Here is a 19,607-nt window from a genome sequence, read left to right as displayed (position 1 = left end):
CAAAATGATGGAAATTATATTTGCCAGGTAAAAAAAAATGCGCACGAAACAAAGAAGGATACTCTGTGCAGACAACACAGATAGGAGGTTAGAACATAAGAAAGTTCCTGTTTTTCACTGGGCTAAGTGCAAAAGAACATTTAAAAGCATGATTATAGCAGACACGAATCCAAGAAGCGACTTTTCGAAGCCGCCAACACGACACCATGCCCAGTCACTTGATACTAAGCTTCCAGTGGCTTCATTCCGGCGCTTGCTCGGTTTTAAATCGACGAGACACTTTAGAACTTCCAGGCGTTTTGCTGCCACCACTCCTACCACTCTTCCTGCTGGATGACTTGGAGCTCTCCATGCTTCCGGTCTTGGGCTTCTTGCGTACCATCCTCTGTACGAGGGTTCGTTTCATGTGATCCATGGAGATCCTGGTGGAGTCTGATGCGCGCCTGGCCACGATTCGTGCTTCTTCGACCACTGTCGTGGGTGGCAGGGCGCGGATGACGAGAAGGGAGACGAAGAGGAAAAGTCCCGCCACGGCGAATACCACGTCTTCGTGTCCGGCTGGCTTCAGGACGATGGTCATTGCCGCGCACATGGCCGCGATACGCCCGAAGGCGAACGCCCAGCATGCGACACCGGCGCGGACTGCCGATGGAAAGAGTTCCAGGACGTAGGTGAAACAATGTACAAAAATTACGTTAGAGACGCCCTTGGAGAGCACGAGTAAGGCCTTGCTGATCATGACGAATCCAGCGCCCACCGCCACACTCAGCGCGCATTGTATGAAGCCCGTCAACAGGAAGCAGATGCTGAGAACTTTGACGAGGGCGACGCCGGTCATCAGGAAGTGCATCCCCGCGTACGTGGCCATTGTGACGACAACCGTGAGGCAGGGGATCCAAAATTCGTTGTACTGCGCCGTCGAGAAGGCATCGAGGTAAAAAACAAAAGATATGGAGAAGCAAACGGCAAACATCGCCAACGCTCGACGCCGGAGGGAGCGATAGTCGACCAAGCCTTCCATGTCCGCACCATCGCGACTTGCGTGGCTCTTGATCTGTTCTCTCAGCTTCTCCACGAGACAGGCCGTGACTGGAAGTGGGACATTGTTGGTACCGGCAGCCTCCATCATGAGTGCTTCTGCCGCGTCCAGTCTTCCTTTCGCGACGAGCCAACGAGGTGACTCTCGGGCAATAGACAAAGCCGGGAGCAGGAGAGCCGTCGGGGCCAGGAACACGACCTGCTTCAGACGCCAGTCGATGACCATGGGTTTGAGGATGACACTCCAAACCTCACATAACGTCAGGCCCAGAGCCGCCAGGAGGAGCACTTGCTGCGGCCTGTGCGCGTGCGTCATCACCTCGAACGGTATGATGCAGGTAAAAATCGTGTGTACAGCGACAATGGCCCCGGTAAGGATGCGCAGCACAGCGTAGCGCACGTAAGTTGTTGCCGCAAAGGTGCACACCGTGCAGGTGACTACCGCTGCGGCGGAGGACAGTAGCATGACTCTCCTTCCGACGTAGTCTACGAAGGCTCCGGCTAGGATAAGGGAAACTATGCCTCCGGCGTTCTGCAGGGCGACTAGGATGGCCGGCAGCAAACGTTGGTCGCACACCATGTTCCAAGAGCTCACCGCACTGGCCTCGGCCGATCTAACGTCGTAGTCCCACTCTTTACAGGGCACGACGCGTGTGTCGCTGGTGTTCTGTACACATCGGTTGTACCACTCGTCGGCCCCGGTTAGAACAGCGCCGATCTTGCGAGGCTCAGCGGAATCGCCGTGCTGGGCGGGTGGCTTGCAGCGTTCGTAAACGCGGCAGCGGCTGAAGCGTCCATCGGCCTCGATCGGTATGGCAACATTCTTCCAATCGGCTGCAGAGATGTTGAAACCAGCGAGCGGCTTGCACCAATGGTCGACGTCACCGGTGATAAGGGAAATCACCAAGGTATGGCAATTAACCGAGAAGACTCCTAGAAGAATGAGGACGAGCATCCTCTTCTGGAAAGGGCCGTGACCAAACGCTTCCTCGCAGTCAAACGACTCGCTTGTTCGGAGATCGGCGCCGGCCAGTCGGTGGGGTAGAAGGACGTCCATCGCCCAGTTCTCAGGTGAGGCTCGCCGGGCTTAGCAGTCTTGAACAGTATTGGAATTGAAGATTTTCACTAAACGCCAGCTGTGCGGACCTGCCGAAAAGAAGGCTTCTTCTTCTTCTGCTTCAGCGCATGCACTATACAACCTGTCACGTTGTCGCGCGCCTTTGCACGGCGTTGGCATCTCCGTTTACTACTTGGCGACCAAAGATTGCTGATTTCACTTTATCCGTTAATAATTAGATTACCATGTTTATCATAGTAACCTGTCCTATTAGTCTGGTGTGCTGCTATCTAAGAACTATCCCATGATTGTCTAAAAAAATATCCGTTGGAGCTCCTTTCATGATTAATGCAGACGTTCATGCGAATAGAACTGAAGCGATGTGTAGGGACACGCGGTCTTGTCTAATTTTTCCCTTCTCTGTAGTCGATTCGCTCAATTTTCTGGTAAGGACATCTTCACGTTTCTATTGCTCAACGATCCACACTGAATGAGCGCTATTGCCCCATTAATTACACTACTCTTTTCACACTCGACTGTTATTGATGCGGGCTTTTCCGCTTCTCTGTAGCTGACCCCTCAAATTTTATGCTGGCGATAAGTAACCCCTCGGCTCCTCTTTTGCTTGTCTATCCGGGAACCTGCACAGTGGCGCATACCCATTCTGGGGGATGTTCACATACTTAGTTTCGCATTTGCATTTACCCATACCGAATGGGCGAAGCGGAATATTCGGGCACATACCCAGCGACACATGCCCAGTTGCACATATTCAGGGACCCAAGTTGTCTATTCTTGCACATGTCTATTCATACCCAGTGGCACATACGAAATGGCCCAAGCGGCCTACTCGCAAATTACCTATTCGGAGACCGAACGAAATCGTACACATACCCAGCAGCCAAGAGGGATGAGGGAACATTCCTAATGTGAGACAGCAGAGAAGACGTTCGGTAAAGCTTTGCCTGGGGCCTGCTACTCTGCGTAGGGTAAAGTGGGAAAAGGAAAGGCCATGTTGACGTAATTCATGTTGATCCAGGCCGACATGCTTGATCAGTATGTCTGCCGTATGATGGGAGAGAGAGAAACAGAGAGAGAGAGATATATAAAGCTGAAGTTAGTAGGCCGGCTGTACTGCATTGAGGTTTACAGCACAAAAATTTGCCTTAAAGATGACTGGTTGCTATGTCCATTAGACATTTCATTACGCACTGAAGGTCTGGTAGTGGAAGACCATGCGACATCAGCGCTTACTTTCACGCATTAGTACCACCGGCCGCCGACGACTGGAGCCACCTTCGTGTCTTCGTCGGTGTCATCAGCTACGCCGAAAGCTTTCCGAGATGTTTGCCAATTACTACGTATTTACTCACCACTTCTCTTTATCGTGGCTCCGGGCCTTTAGAGTATGCAAATAAATAAATGAATGAATGAATAAAAGAATGAATAAATATAAAAAAATTAAAGGGGAATCGTATTGATTCAGGTTTTAATAAGGAAAGAATGAAGGCAGTGCGGTATTTCGTGCAACTCTAATGAGTATTTGAATCGTTTAATTTCTTCGACCTCGCTTTTGCGAAGTGTCGCAGAGTTTCTTGAATTGTTTAAGTGGTCTTGTGCTCGTATTCCAAGGCAGACTCGTGATAAGGAGGAGCCAGCCGGGTAGGGGGAGCTGAAGTTGGTGACCGACAGCAAAATTCAACGCTAACCTTCCTCCTTCTCACCCATAGATTGGATGGTCGCGTGAGTCTAAGGTATCGACCCGTGCGAAAAAGACGTTTTGAGGTGTCCACTTGCGCGGACCGGCAAGAGCACACACACGTCCAATGCGTCCGAAGCAAATGACGTGTTTTGGGGGATAAGGCGTTTCAAAGTGACACTAGGTGACCGGCTCGGTGGCCTAGTGGCTATGTATGGTAGTCGTTGTGCTGTTGAGAAAGAGGCCGCGAGTTCCATTCGGGTCTGCAACGGCACTGTTTGCGAGGGGGTGGAATGCGAAAACGCTCGTGTACCGATAAGGAGGTGCATGAAAACCCAGAAAGTGACTGTTATTGTCCAGTCCATCACTACGCGTATACACGTAGTCCGTTTGATGCTTTTGGCTGTAAACAGAATCAATCAATCAATCAATCAATCAATCAATCAATCAATCAATCAATCAATCAATCAATCAATCAATCAATCAATCAATCAATCAATCAATCAATCAATCAATCAATCAATCAATCAATCAATCAATCAATCAATCAATCAATCAATAAGTATTTGTTGGGAAACTTACGCATCGGAAGAAGATTTGGACCGCGCCTTTAAGTGGCCACACGAATGAAGCCTCCTTTCCGCTCCATGGACTTACGCGCAAATGTTTGCAGATTTATTCATAGGGGAGTAAGCTTCATCCGGTCCGCATCTCTCACTGACATCTCTCGCCCGTAAAAGTGATTCGAATATAGCACGTCATTAAAGTGCGAACCCGTTGCCTCCGGAAGTCTCCGGTCTCTCCGCTTGACGTAGTTTTACGCGAAAAGCGGTACGGAGTGAAAAGCCGTTACGTTACCGGTATTGCTTGTCGGCGGTGTAGCTCGGATGGTAGAGCGCTCGCTCGCTTAGCGTGCGAGAGGTACTTTGATCGATACCCAGCACCTGCAATGAATTTTTTTTTCTAATTCGGAGAGAAATTGCCTTATTCGGTTAAAATGTAATGGAATACCCAAGGATATACTGCCACAAAATTTTGATGTCATAGCGTTAAGGGCCTGTGTTTCAGAAAATCCGCTGTCGGCGCCGGCGGTGTTGTCTATGAGAGAAAACTACTCTCGAACCACACAGGTCCTCCACGTGGCGCAGAGGCGTTATTGAACTTATTGAATTTCTCTGAGCAAAATGCGTCAGAAAATTAGTAAAGTACGACTTACACGCAACCTACAGACATGATAGCGTCGGATTTTCATTTGAGTATACGAGAGAAATTAATTTTGTTATACGGAAACGCGTACACAGACCTTTTATCGAGCTGCCGTTTGAGATTTCGCGCGGCTGTGCAAAACCTCCAGTACCGGCCCACGCAAAAGGCCGTGTTTCTACCAGAGAGTTCGCCTTAGTGCGTGGCGTTCACCACCAGCGTTTCCCGGTAAACATTGCGGTTATATAAGCTGCAGTTGCTTGGAAGCGTGAGTAGCAGTTCGGGATCTTCGAATGCTGTCGCGTTGCACTCCTAAAGGTGAAGCTTAAGCATCCTCCAATTGTTTTCTCTTTTTAAGACTTACCGAGAAAGCAATCGAGTAAGTACTTGTGGTTTCGAGCTTCAATTCTTTGCGAGTATAAGGAATAACTAATCATGTTCCTCGCTACAGCGAAACGCTCAAAACACGTGTCCACTGCAACGAGGGATATTATTAGGAAATGTTGTGGTATCACGCCCCAAAACCAGGGATTGCGAAGCACGGACTAAAATAAATGACAGTAGCATTATTGCGACCACATAAGGTACCTTAACGTGAAGCTAAAGAGCGTTTTTCACTACCCACGCCATTTAACTGCTATCTCCGTGACGGGGATCAAACCCGTGACATAGAGCTCAACAGCGCGAGCAACCAGAGCTAGAAAGCTTCAGCAACGAGAAGGGTGAATGTGTGAGTGTGGGATCTGCATAACTTTTTCAACAGGAGAATATTTCTAGCCTATGGGCATACAATAGGAAAGGCCGAAACTGCTACGTGCCAGTTTTCAGCACCAACAGCACAGCACTTTGCATGCATTTAGCGCGCGATCTTAACTGGCCAGGTCGTGAAATCGGCGGTGTCTGTGTAAAGCCGCGAAGCAAGTGAACGAGGAGGGCGCCTGGGCTTGCACGCTGGCTCCGGTTTGTCTGCTCGTTTCTTCTCAAATTTAATGGGCACTATGGACAACCACAACACTGAAATCTGAGAATAAAATTCGTTAAAGCAACACTCTGAACACAATGACTGACACGCATATATGCCTGAAGTTGCGCTGCCTTAAAGTTTGCAATTGTGGATAACGATAAAAATATAAGAACCAACCCCAAGCACTTTTCAAGAACATGTTAAGCAGGCGGAGGGAGGTGGTTATTTCCGGCAATATACTGAACACTGTTGTGGGCGGCGCTCCTCTTTGCCACCATGCCTTACCTGTACGCGGAAGCCATGGCAACCGGTGCTTCGAGTGCCACTTCCTCAAGAAACGCATTCGGAAACCCGTGCAGCGTCAGCCACCGCCTCTGATCGCAGACGCTGTGACCAGAGGCGCAACGTCTCAACGACAGCGCCTCAAATCGCTGGCTGGCGGGAGCGAAGAACGCGAGGACGCTCTCCTTACCACACTGCCACCGTGCCGTACTCAACGGTGCCACCCCGCCAGCGGTACCACCGTAGTGTCTCCCACGGCGCGGTTTTCTACGTGCAAGCGGAACTTGCCAGCTTGTGAAATCGGTGGTGTCTGTCTGATGCCGCGAAGCAAGCGTATGAGCAAGGCGCCCGTAGGTGAAGAGAATCCTGCGCCGGGGCAAGCAGGAATTGAGCACGCTGTACGCGCTGCACAATGACTCCACTCAGAGGAATGTTTAGGTAACGCTGAGCGAAGTGGGGATAGAGAAACGAGGCCAAGCGTCGCGGAAGAGGAAGGTAGGCGGAGGCGCGCTGGGTTGACTTACTCTGTCAGTTGCTACCGGTTTGTTGTGCGGTGCATACGTACCGCGTTCGTCTCGTGATAACACAGTCTTCGCGCGACGCGTACGCTGTGTGTGCGAGTGAAAGCGTGCGGCGGCGAGCCGACGACTGCGTCTCAATATCGCGTGCGCCAGGGGAGGAAGCGCGTCGACTTCCGTCGGGCGCACGGCGGCGGCGCAGGGAGGGGGGCGTTCTACTTCGACCACGTGGTCGCGCGGGCTTTATCTTGAAAGCGGTCTGGTTTGGGGGCGCATTCTACTTGGGGCGACGGTTCGTAGCTTTGCGTACGCTGTGTTCTCACCGCGCAGTTGGCGTTGAAGGGATAGGCAGCACGAAGGTCACTTCGCTCGCTGCTGCTGCCTTAATGCAGCGTTTTGACAGCGAATGTCCGCGGTCATCGAGTGTGAAGTGCTCACGTTGTCGTCGTTCCTCCTTAGTATTTACGCAAAGCCCCATATTTTGTGGTGACGCAAAGGCAAGATTCCACATCAGGAAGTCCCAAGATATCTCTCTGGGGACATTTTGGATGGGTCAAATGTGACAAAGAAGCTTTCGTCCGCGGACGTCCTTCTCCCTTAGCGGAATTTGCTTCACCACTGCGGAACCTCTGGTCTACAGTCCATACTACTCTCGTTTTCTCTTCTTTTGCTTGTCCCGATGAAGTGATAGCTGCTCGGCGGGCCAATGTATTATGACTCTGTGTAATAACCAGGTGACGGAACGGAGGGTGTGTGCGCATTGCGGCAACCGGGACACCCACTCCACTTTTTATTCATGGAGCGTAGCTTCGGCCACGTCTCGCGCGTTGCACTTGAATTGAATACGATGGTACAGCAACCGCCTGCACTCCTACCGCCGGACCAAAAAAAAAAAAAAAAAAAAAAAAAGCAACAAAGATAGATCTCGCCGAGCGCAGCTCTGCAACATGGAATTCTTCAATTCCAATGGACGAACAGACACATAGGCTGTGTAACATCCTCAGCTGGCCTATCTATGCGGCAAAGAAAAAAAAGTCCTTTTTCTTGACATCATTGGTCAACTAACTGTTGCTCACGACTGCATACAACTGATCAAAAGTGAAAAATGGGTGAGTTGGTATCGAAGCACGGCTAAATTCAGAGTGCGAGTTACTGCATGGGGCACGAGCTAAAGCACAAGAAAAGACGGAACATGGCATGTACTTGCAACTGAAAGTTTCTTCGTAAAGTAAAAGCTTTATAAGCCCAACATGTCCTATGTCATCAGATATCATCAAACGACATAAAAGCAGGAAAATGAAAAAAAGATACGAGAAAGATGAATATAAATCGGTGTTAGCACGCCAATAAAATTGCCACGTGTTAGGCCGTATCAAGACAAGATATTTCAGTGTCATGAAGCGCTATGGAAGCATGATTGACACACCCTGCCCCCGTTTTATTTATTTAGCGGGCCTCTACTACTTCTTTCGTTGTTCGATCTTCTTGCTTATAAAGGACTGTTGTATTTTCAAACTTGGGTGTCCATTTACCTCGTGAATTGCAGTCTCTTATATGCATTCCAATATGTGTGTGCGTAATCTCTTTTGTGGAATTCAAACGCTTCTTCAGCCTAATGTTTAGACAACGGAAATTTTGGCCCACATACGTTTTGTCACACCAGAAAGGCACTAAGTACACCATTGAATTTGAGCATAAAACGAAATCGTTTCGTGATTAACACTGCAACCAGACCGATCGCTTACATCTGTAGTGGAGCTGCTTGATCTTCCACTGCGCCTGCGCACGGCTGAAGAAATGGTGGCGACCTTGTTCTCCGTAGCCAAAACGACATCCGCGCCATAGCCATACGCTAACTTTTTCAACCTATGCGAAAGGCAATGGGCATAAGGGATGACGGCCAGCTTTTCTTTCTCAGTCCCTCTATATCTTCACGTGCGCCCTTTCTCGCTGCCTGCTTCTTTAATCGTTCGGGCAATTTTCTTTCCCGACGAAGATATGACGGAATGTGGGAACGCCGCCATCTGCAGCCGGGCTACTTGCCCTGACATGCTATCGCCTACTTTGTGGAGGCACGACTTCCACAAAGCGTTCCTTAGGCTCGAGAGAGCCATGCCATTCTTGATCAAATTGGAGTGGCTGGAACAAAACTCCAGGATTGACTTTTTGGATCTGGGCTGGTACTCCCAGGTGGGGACGGTGAGTGTCATCTATACAAAACCAGTACAATCCACTTTTTCTTGAGATTTTCCCGCTAAAGCCTACAGCTGTTGTTCAACAGGAGCAGGACTCATTTCCGTGAAAGCAAGCATTAAGCAAGCATTCCTAAGTTTGCCTCGTCTATCCTCGTTGCCCTATTGTGTATACAGTGGCAACCATTATGGGTGTATAGATGGATGACGCGTGCGTTCTTCTTTTTAGCGTTTTTCAAGTTAGCGTTTTTGATTGAAGATTTAGAAGGAGCGGAGAAAGTAGACGACAGTAATCAAAACCGTCGCCTATTTACCAAATTCATCTGTCGAATATCTTCATTAATCTATTCTCTGCATATATCTGGTCTAGCGCCCTCCTCCTTATTGTGGTGAGGATGAGACGGTAGAATACTTCTTGTCATTACGCCCTTTCTCTCGATTAAGAAAGCATACTTCAGTGGGACGATCTCACTGTAGTGGATCGAATCTAGCCGTTCCCTATATTTTATATTTCAAAGCCTCCTCTCAAGGACATTATTATACGGATGTTGTTGCAGCTGCTGTGAGGTTCATAAATAAACCAGGACGACTTCCTTGGTAAATTCTCGAATATTTTAAAATTTAAGCTCATTCTCTTGTCTTGATATATAAGAAATTTCATATTAGGGTTTCTTTTTAGATTCGACCATTTATATTCAAGAATGAGCCTATATACTTGGTCAATCATCCATATTGAGAACGAGGCACTCGTTGAAGAAACTCAACCAACACTCGCGTTTATACTACGTTTAATCGTGTGGTTTTAGCAGTTAGCGACAACACGCCTCGATTACAAAAGAAGGAAGGCGCATAGAAGGCGCGCAATCGCTCTTTTCTGCTCAAGCACAAACGCTGCCATTCAAAAGACACCTTCGCACTGCGTGCCACGTGCCTGGCCTCAATTATGCCGTTACTCGGCCACGTTGTTGTGCAGCCCAGACAAGCCGGTGGAGGCGTTCTCACCGTGCCGTCGATAGCTCAGTTGTTAGAGCGGCGGACTGTAGAGGTTTCATCCGAAGAGGACATCCATAGGTCGCTTGTTCGAATCCGGCTCGACTGACTGAGCGTATTTGTTTTCTTTATTGATAACCTTGCAGACTTTTGTTTAACGTTGTGTGACAGTCAAAATAAAAATCTATTCGTGTCGAACAAACATAGGCGCTTTCAGCAGAAATGCTGTCGCCCGTTATACCACGTGTTTCAGAGAACACTTTCAACATTTTGTAAAGGTTTCCTGCTGCACAATTCTAGGTCATGAGTTGGTCTACTCAAAGAGGCGATGCCTTCAGGATTGGCCCAGTGTACTGTTCGCATGCGGTAGTGCGTGCAAATAACGTGGAGACACTTTAGATTAAAGGCATGCGCCCCCCGCGAAACCCTTGGCTAGAGCTACTGCGCCTTCCCTGCTTAAAAAATTAAGAGAGAATTTCTGACATATTCGAGAAGGAAGGCAGAGCAGCAATTGCGGCTTACTATAACGACCCTTGATATTAGCGTCCAAACTTTGAGCAATAACAATTTCTTCCGTGTAGATAATCAATAGTGCAGCATTCAACAGTAAGCAGTGTAAATTTGCATCGGCTTAAAGGAGGCATATTTCTTCCAAGAGGATTTTCGCTAACTATATATCCTGATGTTTTCTCTGAAGGGCACGGTGAATTTCTGTATGCAATGCAACTGAAAACTGCAGCATTTTGTCATTCCTACTTTACGTCTATACATTAGAAGAAACTTTCGTATTGTAAAGGTTATGGAGATGCCACACTCACAGATTGGCCATTCTCGTTGCGGTACAGCTTTCTGGCTCTGGTCGTTGCGATGGTGAGCTCTATGTCGCGGGTTCGATCGCCATCGCGGAGACAGCAGTTGAACGGGGCGAAGGGAAAAACGCTCGTTGGCTACACGTTAAGGAACCTTATGTGGTCGAAATATTTATGGCGTCAATTATTTTTGGCCGCGCTGAAGAGTAACAATCCGATTTATTGGACTCTTGCGCCTTTATATGAGCCTCCCGGCTGACAGGCTTACATAGCATGGTTGCCAAGCTTGAGGACCCTGGTTGCCAGGCCCGATACAGCTTATTTATGTGGCCGAAAGAGCAACTATCCATATTTTGTATAAACGTCTCGACCTTCCGTTTCGTCTTGCGGGAGAAACGGCGGCATTTATTTCTGCCCCCTTTGAAGATTAGCTTCGCGCCTTCTTCATTGCATCTCATTGCATGGCTCGGTGCACTATAGTTTCATATTTAACTTACTAGGGGAACTGTGGCGCAGTGGTAGTCCGACCACTGTGGAAATCACTTTGGTCTGTAGTCTTCAATATGAAGTTACATTTGTAGACCGAGGAACAAAGTCTCCTTTATCGGGAAGTCCCTATTCCCAGTAATTTTGGTCAGGGGGGCATGCATATGTACTATACGTGCGCGTAGTCATTAAAACATCTGTGCATGAATTTATGTATATATTCGCAATGGAAAAAATCATGGTCCTTTTTTCCCATTGCCAACGTGCAGCCTGGAATTCTGATTAAGTTTAAATAGTCTCGTGGTCAAAAACACACATCAACTTTCAAAGGGCCAATGCTTTAGCTATCGAAAGGATAAAATTATATTTGTCAGGTAAAAACGAACGCTCACGAAACACACAGAAATACTCTGTACCGTCAAAACAGATAGGAAGTTAGAACATAAGTTTGTGCTTTTCTTTGGGCTGAGTGCAAATGAACATTTAAAATCGTAAATATAGCAGATACGAACTCAAGAAGCTATATTTTGATGTCGCCAACAGGACATCGCGCCCAGTCATTTCATGCTAAGCTTCCGGTGGCTTCATTCCATGATTTCCTCGGTTCGAAATCGACGAGACTCTTTAAAACTTCCAGGACTTTTGCTGCCACCACTTTTCCCGCTCTTCTTGCTGGATGACTTGGAGCTCTCCACGCTTCCGGTCTTGGACTTATTGCGTAATATCCTCTGTACGAGGGTTAGTTTCATGTAATTCATGGACATCCTGGTGAAGTATGAAGAGTGTCTGGACACGATTCGTGCTTCTTCCACCACTGTCGTCCGTGGAAGGAGCCGGATGACGAGCAAGGAGACGAAGAGGAAAAGTCCCGCAACGGCGAACACCAGGTCTTCGTGTCCAGCTGGCTTCAGGATGAGGGTCATTGTCGCGCACATGGCCGCGACACGCCCGAAGGCGAATGCCCAGCAGGCGACACCGGCGCGCACTGCGGATGGAAAGAGTTCCAGGACGTAGGTGAAACAGTGTATAAGGATTACGTTTGAGACGCCCTTGGACAGGACGAGTAAGGTCTTGCTGATCGTGACGTATCCAGCACCGACCGTCACACTCAGCGCGCATTGTATGGAGCCTGTCAATAGGAAGCAGACGCTGAGCACTCTGACGAGTGCGACGCCGGTCATCAGGAAGTGCATCCCCGCGTATGTCGTGAGTGTGACGACAACCGAGAGGCATGGGATCCAAAATTCGTTATACTGCGCTGTCGAGAAGACATCGAGGTAGAAAACAAAAGATATGGAGAAGCAAACGGCAAACATGGCCAACGCTCGACGCCGGAGGGAGCGATAGTCGACCAAGTCTTCCGTGTCCGAACCATCGCGACTTGCGTGGTTCTTCATCTGTTCTCTCAGTTTCTCCACGAGACAGGCAGTGACAGGAAGTGGGGTATTGTTGGTTTCGGCAGCCTGCATCATGACTGCTTCGGCCGCGTCCAGTCTTCCTTTCGCGACGAGCCAACGAGGCGACTCTCGGGCGGTAGACAAAGCCGGGAGCAGGAGAGCTGTCGGGGCCAGGAACATGACCTGCTTCAGACGCCAGTTGATGACCATGGGTTTGATGATGACACTCCAAACCTCACATAACGCCAGGCCCAGAGCCGCCACGAGGAGCACTTGCTGCGGCCTGTGCGCGTGCGTCATCACCTCGAACGGTATGAGGCAGGTAAAAATCGTGTGTACCGCGACACTGGCCCCGGTAAGGAAGCGCACCGCAGCGTAGCGCACGTAATTTGTCGCCGCGAAGGTGCACACCATGCAGGTCATTACCGCTGCGGCGGAGTACAGTAGTATGACTCTCCTGCCGACGTAGTCTACGAAGGCTCCGGCCAGTATAAGGGAAACAACGGCGCCGGCGTTGTGCAGGGCGACAAGGGTGGCCGGAAGCAAACGTTGGTCGCACACCATGTTCCAAGAGCTCACCGCACTTGCCTCGGGCGTCCTAACGTTGTAGTCCCACTCTTCACAGGGCACGACGCGTGTGTCGCTGGTGTCCTGTACACATCGGTTGTACCACTCGTCGGCCCCGGTTAGAATAGCGCCGATGTTGCGATGCTCAGCGGAATCGCCGTGTTCAGCGGGTGGCATGCAGCGTTCGTAAACGCGGCAGCGGCTGAAGCGTCCGTCGGCCTCGACCGGTATGGCAATATTCTTCCAATCGGCTGCAGAGATGTTGAAACCGGCTTGTGGCTTGCACCAATGGTCGACGTCATCGGTGACGTGGGAAATCATCACGGTTTGGCAATGAGCCGAGAAGAGTCCGAAAAGAATGAGAAAGAGCATCCTCCTCTGGAAAGGGCCGTAACCAAAAGCATCCTGGCAGTCAAACGACTCGCTTGTTCGGAGATCGGCGCCCGCGAGTCGGTGGGGGAGAAAGATGTCCATCGCCTGGTTCTGAGGTCTTGTTCTTCTGGTTTAGTAGTCCTGGACAGTCTCGGAAGAAAGGATTCCTGACGAGGGCTAGCTGTGCGGACCTGCCGAAACGAATACTTCTTCTTCTTCCCCAACGCGCGCATTGCACACTCTGTCACAGTGTGGCGTTGGCATTTCCGCTTGCTACTTGGCGAACAAAAAATAGTTCATTTCGCTTCGTCGTTTAATAATGCGACTTCCATGTTTATCCTAGTAACCTGTCCTACTAGTCTAGTGTGCTCCTATCTAAAGGCTATCCCATGAGTTTCTTTAAAAAATACCCGGTGGAACTCCTGTCATGATTAATGCAAGCGTTCATGCGAATAACAGTGACGCAATGTAGAGAGACACCATTTTGTCAAATTTTCCCTTCTTTCTAGTCGATTCGATCAATTTTCCGGTTCGGACATCGGCACTTTTTTGTTGCTCAGCGATCCACACTGAGTGCACGCTATTGCTACATTCGGTTAATTTCGCCACTTTCTTCACGCTCGGCTGATCTTGACGCTGACTTTTCCACTTCTCTGTAGTGGACTTCTAAAATTTTATGCTGTCGATATGTAACACTTTGGTTCTTGTTTGGCTTGTATCATCATCATCATCAGCCTGGTTACGCCCACTGCAGGGCAAAGGCCTCTCCCATACTTCTCCAACAACCCCGGTCATGTACTAATTGCGGCCATGCCGTCCCTGCAAACTTCTTAATCTCATCCGCCCACCTAACTTTCTGCCGCCCCCTGCTACGCTTCCCTTCCCTTGGGATCCAGTCCATAACCCTTAATGACCATCGGTTATCTTCCCTCCTCATTACATGTCCTGCCCATGCCCATTTCTTTTTCTTGATTTCAACTAAGATGTCATTATCTCGCGTTTGTTCCCTCACCCAATCTGCTCTTTTCTTATCCCTTAACGTTACACCTATCATTCTTCTTTCCATAGCTCGTTGCGTCGTCCTCAATTTGAGTAGAATCCTTTTCGTAAGCCTCCAGGTTTCTGCCCCGTAGGTGAGTACTGGTAAGACACAGCTATTATACACTTTTCTCTAGAGGGATAATGGCAACCTGCTGTTCATGATCTGAGAATGTCTGCCAAACGCACCCCAGCCCATTCTTATTCTTCTGATTATTTCCGTCTCATGATCCGGATCCGCCGTCACTACCTGCCCTAAGTAGATGTATTCCCTTACGACTTCCAGTGCCTCGCTGCCTATTGTAAATTGCTGTTCTCTTCCGAGACTGTTAAACATTACTTTAGTTTTCTGCAGATTAATTTTTAGACCCACTCTTCTGTTTTGCCTCTCCAGGTCAGTGAGCATGCGTTGCAATTGGTCCCCTGAGTTACTAAGCAAGGCAATATCATCAGCGAATCGCAAGTTACTAAGGTATTCTCCATTAATTTTTATCCCCAATTCTTCCCAATCCAGGTCTCTGAATGCCTCCTGTAAACATACCTCCTGGCTTGTATATCCGCGCATGTACACATAGGCACAGACCCATTCTGGAGGACGTTCACATACTTAGTTTCAAATTTGCATTTGCACATACCGAATGGGCGAAGCGGAATATTCGGGCATATACCCAGTGACACTTGCCCAGTTGCACATATTCAGTGACCCAAGTTGTCTATTCTTGCACATAACTAGGGGCACATACCCAATGTCCCAAGTGGTCTACTCCAACATTACCTATTCGGAGACAGAACAAAATGGCGTACATACCCAGTGGCCAACAGGGATAGGGAAACATTCCTAATGTAAGAAAGCAGAGAGGCCGGTCGGAAAAGCTTTGTCTGTGGCCTGCTACTTCTTGCAGGGAAATGTGAGAAGAGGAAAGGTCAAGTTGGCGTATATGATGTTAGATCCAGGCCGACATACTGAAAAGTGCCTGAAGTTCTCAAAGAATGCTCATTGCATTTAAATTACACTTTACAGTGGCCCATGTTGTCTATTCTTGCAGATACCCAGTGGTACATGGGAAGGAAAGGAGGAAAGAGAAAAGCAGAAGTGTGGGAGGTTAACCAGAATAACGTCTGTTTGGCTACTCTACACTGGGGCAATGGGAAAGTGGAAAACAAAGATCACAGGGAGAGAGAGGAGGGAAGGAAAGAAGGAAATTGCGGTGAGTTCGCTGACGCGTGTGTTCTTACTGAAATTGCATTGATAGTCACAGATGGTCGCACAAGCCCGTCGTCCTTAAGAAGCAGAAAAGCGCCTTCGCCGCTTTTGATGCAGCTCGGTCTCCTCCTTATAGAATTTGTCCAGGGATCACATACATTAAACATAAATTATAAGTGCGTTGCCATTGCCAAAGATACTGCAAACGAATTCTTGAACGCGGCGCACTATAAAGACGAGTACAATGTGCATTTGGTCATAAGAGAATATACACGTATGTCTGAAAAATTGTGCCGGAAATAACTGATATCAATGCTTCCATGTTATCTCTATATTTAATACGTAAAGCAAATATCACACCAACTTTAGAGCTATATCAGTTTCAAACCAGCAAAGCAGTGTATGTCGCCGATATGAAAAATGTAAAGGCCATGAAATGAACCCGATGCGGACAAATATTTTTATAAAACTTTATAAGCCTCCCTGCCTTTCTCTCAGTTGCAGCTCTCTCTTTCTCTGTCATTCAAGAAGCTTGTTTACATTTTTGTACATATGCAACGACCAGGAAAAAATCTCAATGACGCTCTCCTTTGTTTAAATGTGTTGTGCAGAAGCAGCTGTCACTGGTCGTGTATGGTGAGTAATTGCACCAAAATTATGGTCTAAGCAGAGAGAATATATAGAAAGCAGAAGTTCTGCAAAATGTATGAAGGCGAGGGAAATGAAAGTGAGCCAATGCGAATATATAACAAACAGGGTACTTTATTTAAAAGTAGCCTCCATGAGCATTTAGACATTTGTCCCACTGACTAACTAGTATCATGATTCTAATAAAACTCCTTGGGTTGTTGCTTCAAAATGTCTCTGACTATTTCACGCAATTGTACGACATAAATATGGTTCCCTTGAGATGACTTTTTAATGCACCAAAATGTGGAAGTCGCAAGCCAAGAAGTCTGGGCTGTATGGCGGATGTTGCAGCGTTTCCCACTTGAACTTTGCCAGTTTTGTATTAACCACACCAGCGACGTGGGGACGGGCATTGTCGTGGAGGAAGATGACCCCACTCCTCAATTTTCCACGGTGTTTGTTCTTGATTGTGACACGCAGCCGATCCAACGTTGCATAATATGGGAAACGATTGATAGGCTCTGCAGGCTTAGCAAATTGGATGAATAATGGCCCCTGACGATCGAAAAAAGAAGTCAACAACACCTTTCCGACAGAAATGACGGCCTTTGCTTTCCTTAGGGGTAGTGAATTCAAATGTTTCCACAGTAAGCTTTGCCGTCGTGTTTCAGGCTCGTAGTAGGGGCACCATGATTCGTCCCCGGTCACAATTGCAGACAAAAAGTCGTCACCCTCATCATGATACCGGATTAGATGAGTGAAGGCAGCGCCGAACTTCTCCATATTCTAGCGGTGGTTCAAAATATTGGACGTCCATTGCGCACACAAGAGCTGATAACCGAGATGTTCATGAATAATTGTAGGTCTCGAACCGTGACCGATGTTCACACGCCCTGCAAATTCTTCGATGCTTGTCATCCTTTTTTTTCTAATCAGCCTTTGCAATTGTGTTGGAGGCTATTGCACGGTGGCTATGGCCCGGTCTTGGATCGTCCTCGCAACTTTCCCGTCCTTCTTTGAACCGTTTGCTCCAATGCTTTACAGTGGCCAATGAAATGCAATATTGAACGTACACGGCAGCCATACGGCAACTAATTTCTTTTTGGGAAACATCATCTGTCACGAACCTCACGACACCCCACCGTTCAACTTTGGAATATCCATTACGTGACGCAACCATGTTCAACCTAGTGTATGAGAGCATTAAAAAACCTTGATCCTCACACCTGCGTGTCACTTTTGTAAATGAGAGATGCCTCTGTGCCTCGCGCATGCGTCGCAGATAATGAACCGAGTCAATATTGCGCAGGATGAGTTGGCTCACTTTCATTTGACTCGCCTACGTACATTAGAAATACGAAGATACAATGGAATACACAAATGCGAAGATACACCTTGATAAATGACAAAAATGTGTAACTGGAAACAAAGTTCACTGCACATATACACAAAACCTCGCAATTAAATATTTAAATATACGTATAACTATCCAATAAACCTACGTATATAAGCAAAAGTCACTATATATGATGCGTCAACCAAGGCAAATAAACATGTTGCGCAACCACAGATTCAAAGATCACCGCCCCCTCCTCCTTCCAATCCCCCGATGCATCGCGCGTGACTGAAGGCGGCGCGCTTACTCCCCTATTTTCTCCCTTGCACACACAAGACTGCGCAACCATCGTCGGCTCACCTATGCCGCCCCCCCCCACCCCCTTTTGCTTTCACTCGCACATGCAACATGCCGAGGGCGGTCACGATGTTATCGCCTTTGAACTTCATAGAGAACATGAGTTCGACGGCGACGGCAGGAATGCGCCTGGAGCTTCCATATAACTGCTATCGCAATAATATAATAAGAGTACCCGGCAACTGAAGCGCCCCATGGCCCCTTTATCCGCCGCAAGAGAAATAACGAAATCGAACTTTCACCATGCGGCATTTCGCTGCGCCGCAACAATGTTTTTCTTTTTCTTTGTGGGGCGCAGGCACCAAAATGAAAAAAAAAAGACACGAAGGAAAGCATGTTGGCTACAATCGAATGCCCACTTTGGGCACCTCATGTGGCTACCGAATGAATATCGAAGAAAACGTGAGACGCTTGACCCACAGAGAACCATACGCATACTCCTCGGCATCCTACACCGGCGAGACAGGACTTTCCGGACAGATTGCGCTCAAGCGAACGCGTTGCAATCCGTCGTGTCCCCACTGTGATGGTGGCGAGGGACCATTGTTTCTTTTACTCGTCTACTAGCCAGAAAGCGTCCAAAACTCTGCCAGGCAAAAAGCCACTCGGTCGGACAAACGAATACGCACCGAAGTGCGCCGCGCGGTGGTCGGGGCAACACGAGAAAAACGCATGCGCTCTGGCTGGCTCTGGCAGCCCGCGGGTAACGAGAACAAGAAAAGTGAAGAGGCTAAATGTGTACTCGCGAATAAAAGTAAACGTCGAAAAATGAATAAGAACGTAGTTACCTTCGCTGGGTTTAGTGTCTTGACATGGATGCTTTGGCGCAGGTGAAAAACATGTTGATATTCTTTTCTGTGACATAATGGCACAAATGAACCCCCACAACGCTTCGACTCATCGGACCTCGCTGCGTACTTAGCAAACTTGTCTGTTAGTGTGTTGATTTGCTCTGTCTCATTGTATGGTCCGAGGTACGACTTTAGAAAACTTAATGCACCTTTGGCGTGAAATGTTTATAACATTAAACCCGCAATGTTCCGGAATTTAAAATCTAAAGCACGACTTTAGAACTGTCAATGCACCTTTCGCATCAAAATGTTATGATAACTTTATACACATAAAGTTTCAGAATTGAAATCCAAGCGCTCCGTAGATTCCACGTCCTCCGCGAGATGCAGCGACACGCCCGCTAGCCATCAAAACGCCTTTGAAACTGCTCGTATGGAGCTCCTTGGGAGGGGGGAGGGGGGGCGTTACGATGTTACTCCCGGTGCACTGGCGTTGCCGCGAATTTCACCCCAATGTCGTAATGTTTGTGCTGAAAGGCCTTTTCGAGAGTGAAAAGGACACTCTGGACAAAATCGAGCATGATTTCCGGTGCCGAGGTTGCTTTAGTCGGCGGGGCATCACAGCACGAAAGAATTTCAAGGGGGGGGTCTGAAGCCCCATAAGCCCCCCCCCCCCC

The 19,607-nt window shown here is 48.3% G+C and overlaps 2 protein-coding genes across 2 annotated transcripts; both read right to left on the bottom strand.

Moving 5' to 3' along the window:
* Window positions 1-241: 241 nt before the first annotated feature.
* LOC129388076 (solute carrier family 22 member 7-like) lies at window positions 242-2,095 on the bottom strand. The gene has a single exon (XM_055078101.1). The coding sequence runs from the start codon at window positions 2,093-2,095 to the stop codon at window positions 242-244; it is 1,854 nt and encodes a 617-aa protein (XP_054934076.1).
* A 9,727-nt stretch (window positions 2,096-11,822) lies between these two features.
* LOC129388075 (solute carrier family 22 member 13-like) lies at window positions 11,823-13,523 on the bottom strand. The gene has a single exon (XM_055078100.1). The coding sequence runs from the start codon at window positions 13,521-13,523 to the stop codon at window positions 11,823-11,825; it is 1,701 nt and encodes a 566-aa protein (XP_054934075.1).
* Between the last annotated feature and the right edge of the window lie 6,084 nt (window positions 13,524-19,607).

This window comes from Dermacentor andersoni, chromosome 10 (assembly GCF_023375885.2).
Source record: "Dermacentor andersoni chromosome 10, qqDerAnde1_hic_scaffold, whole genome shotgun sequence".
NCBI classification, from domain to species: Eukaryota; Metazoa; Arthropoda; class Arachnida; order Ixodida; family Ixodidae; genus Dermacentor; species Dermacentor andersoni.
The sequence above is the reverse complement of the archived record's forward strand: the minus strand, read 5'-3'. Positions and strand labels throughout refer to the sequence as shown.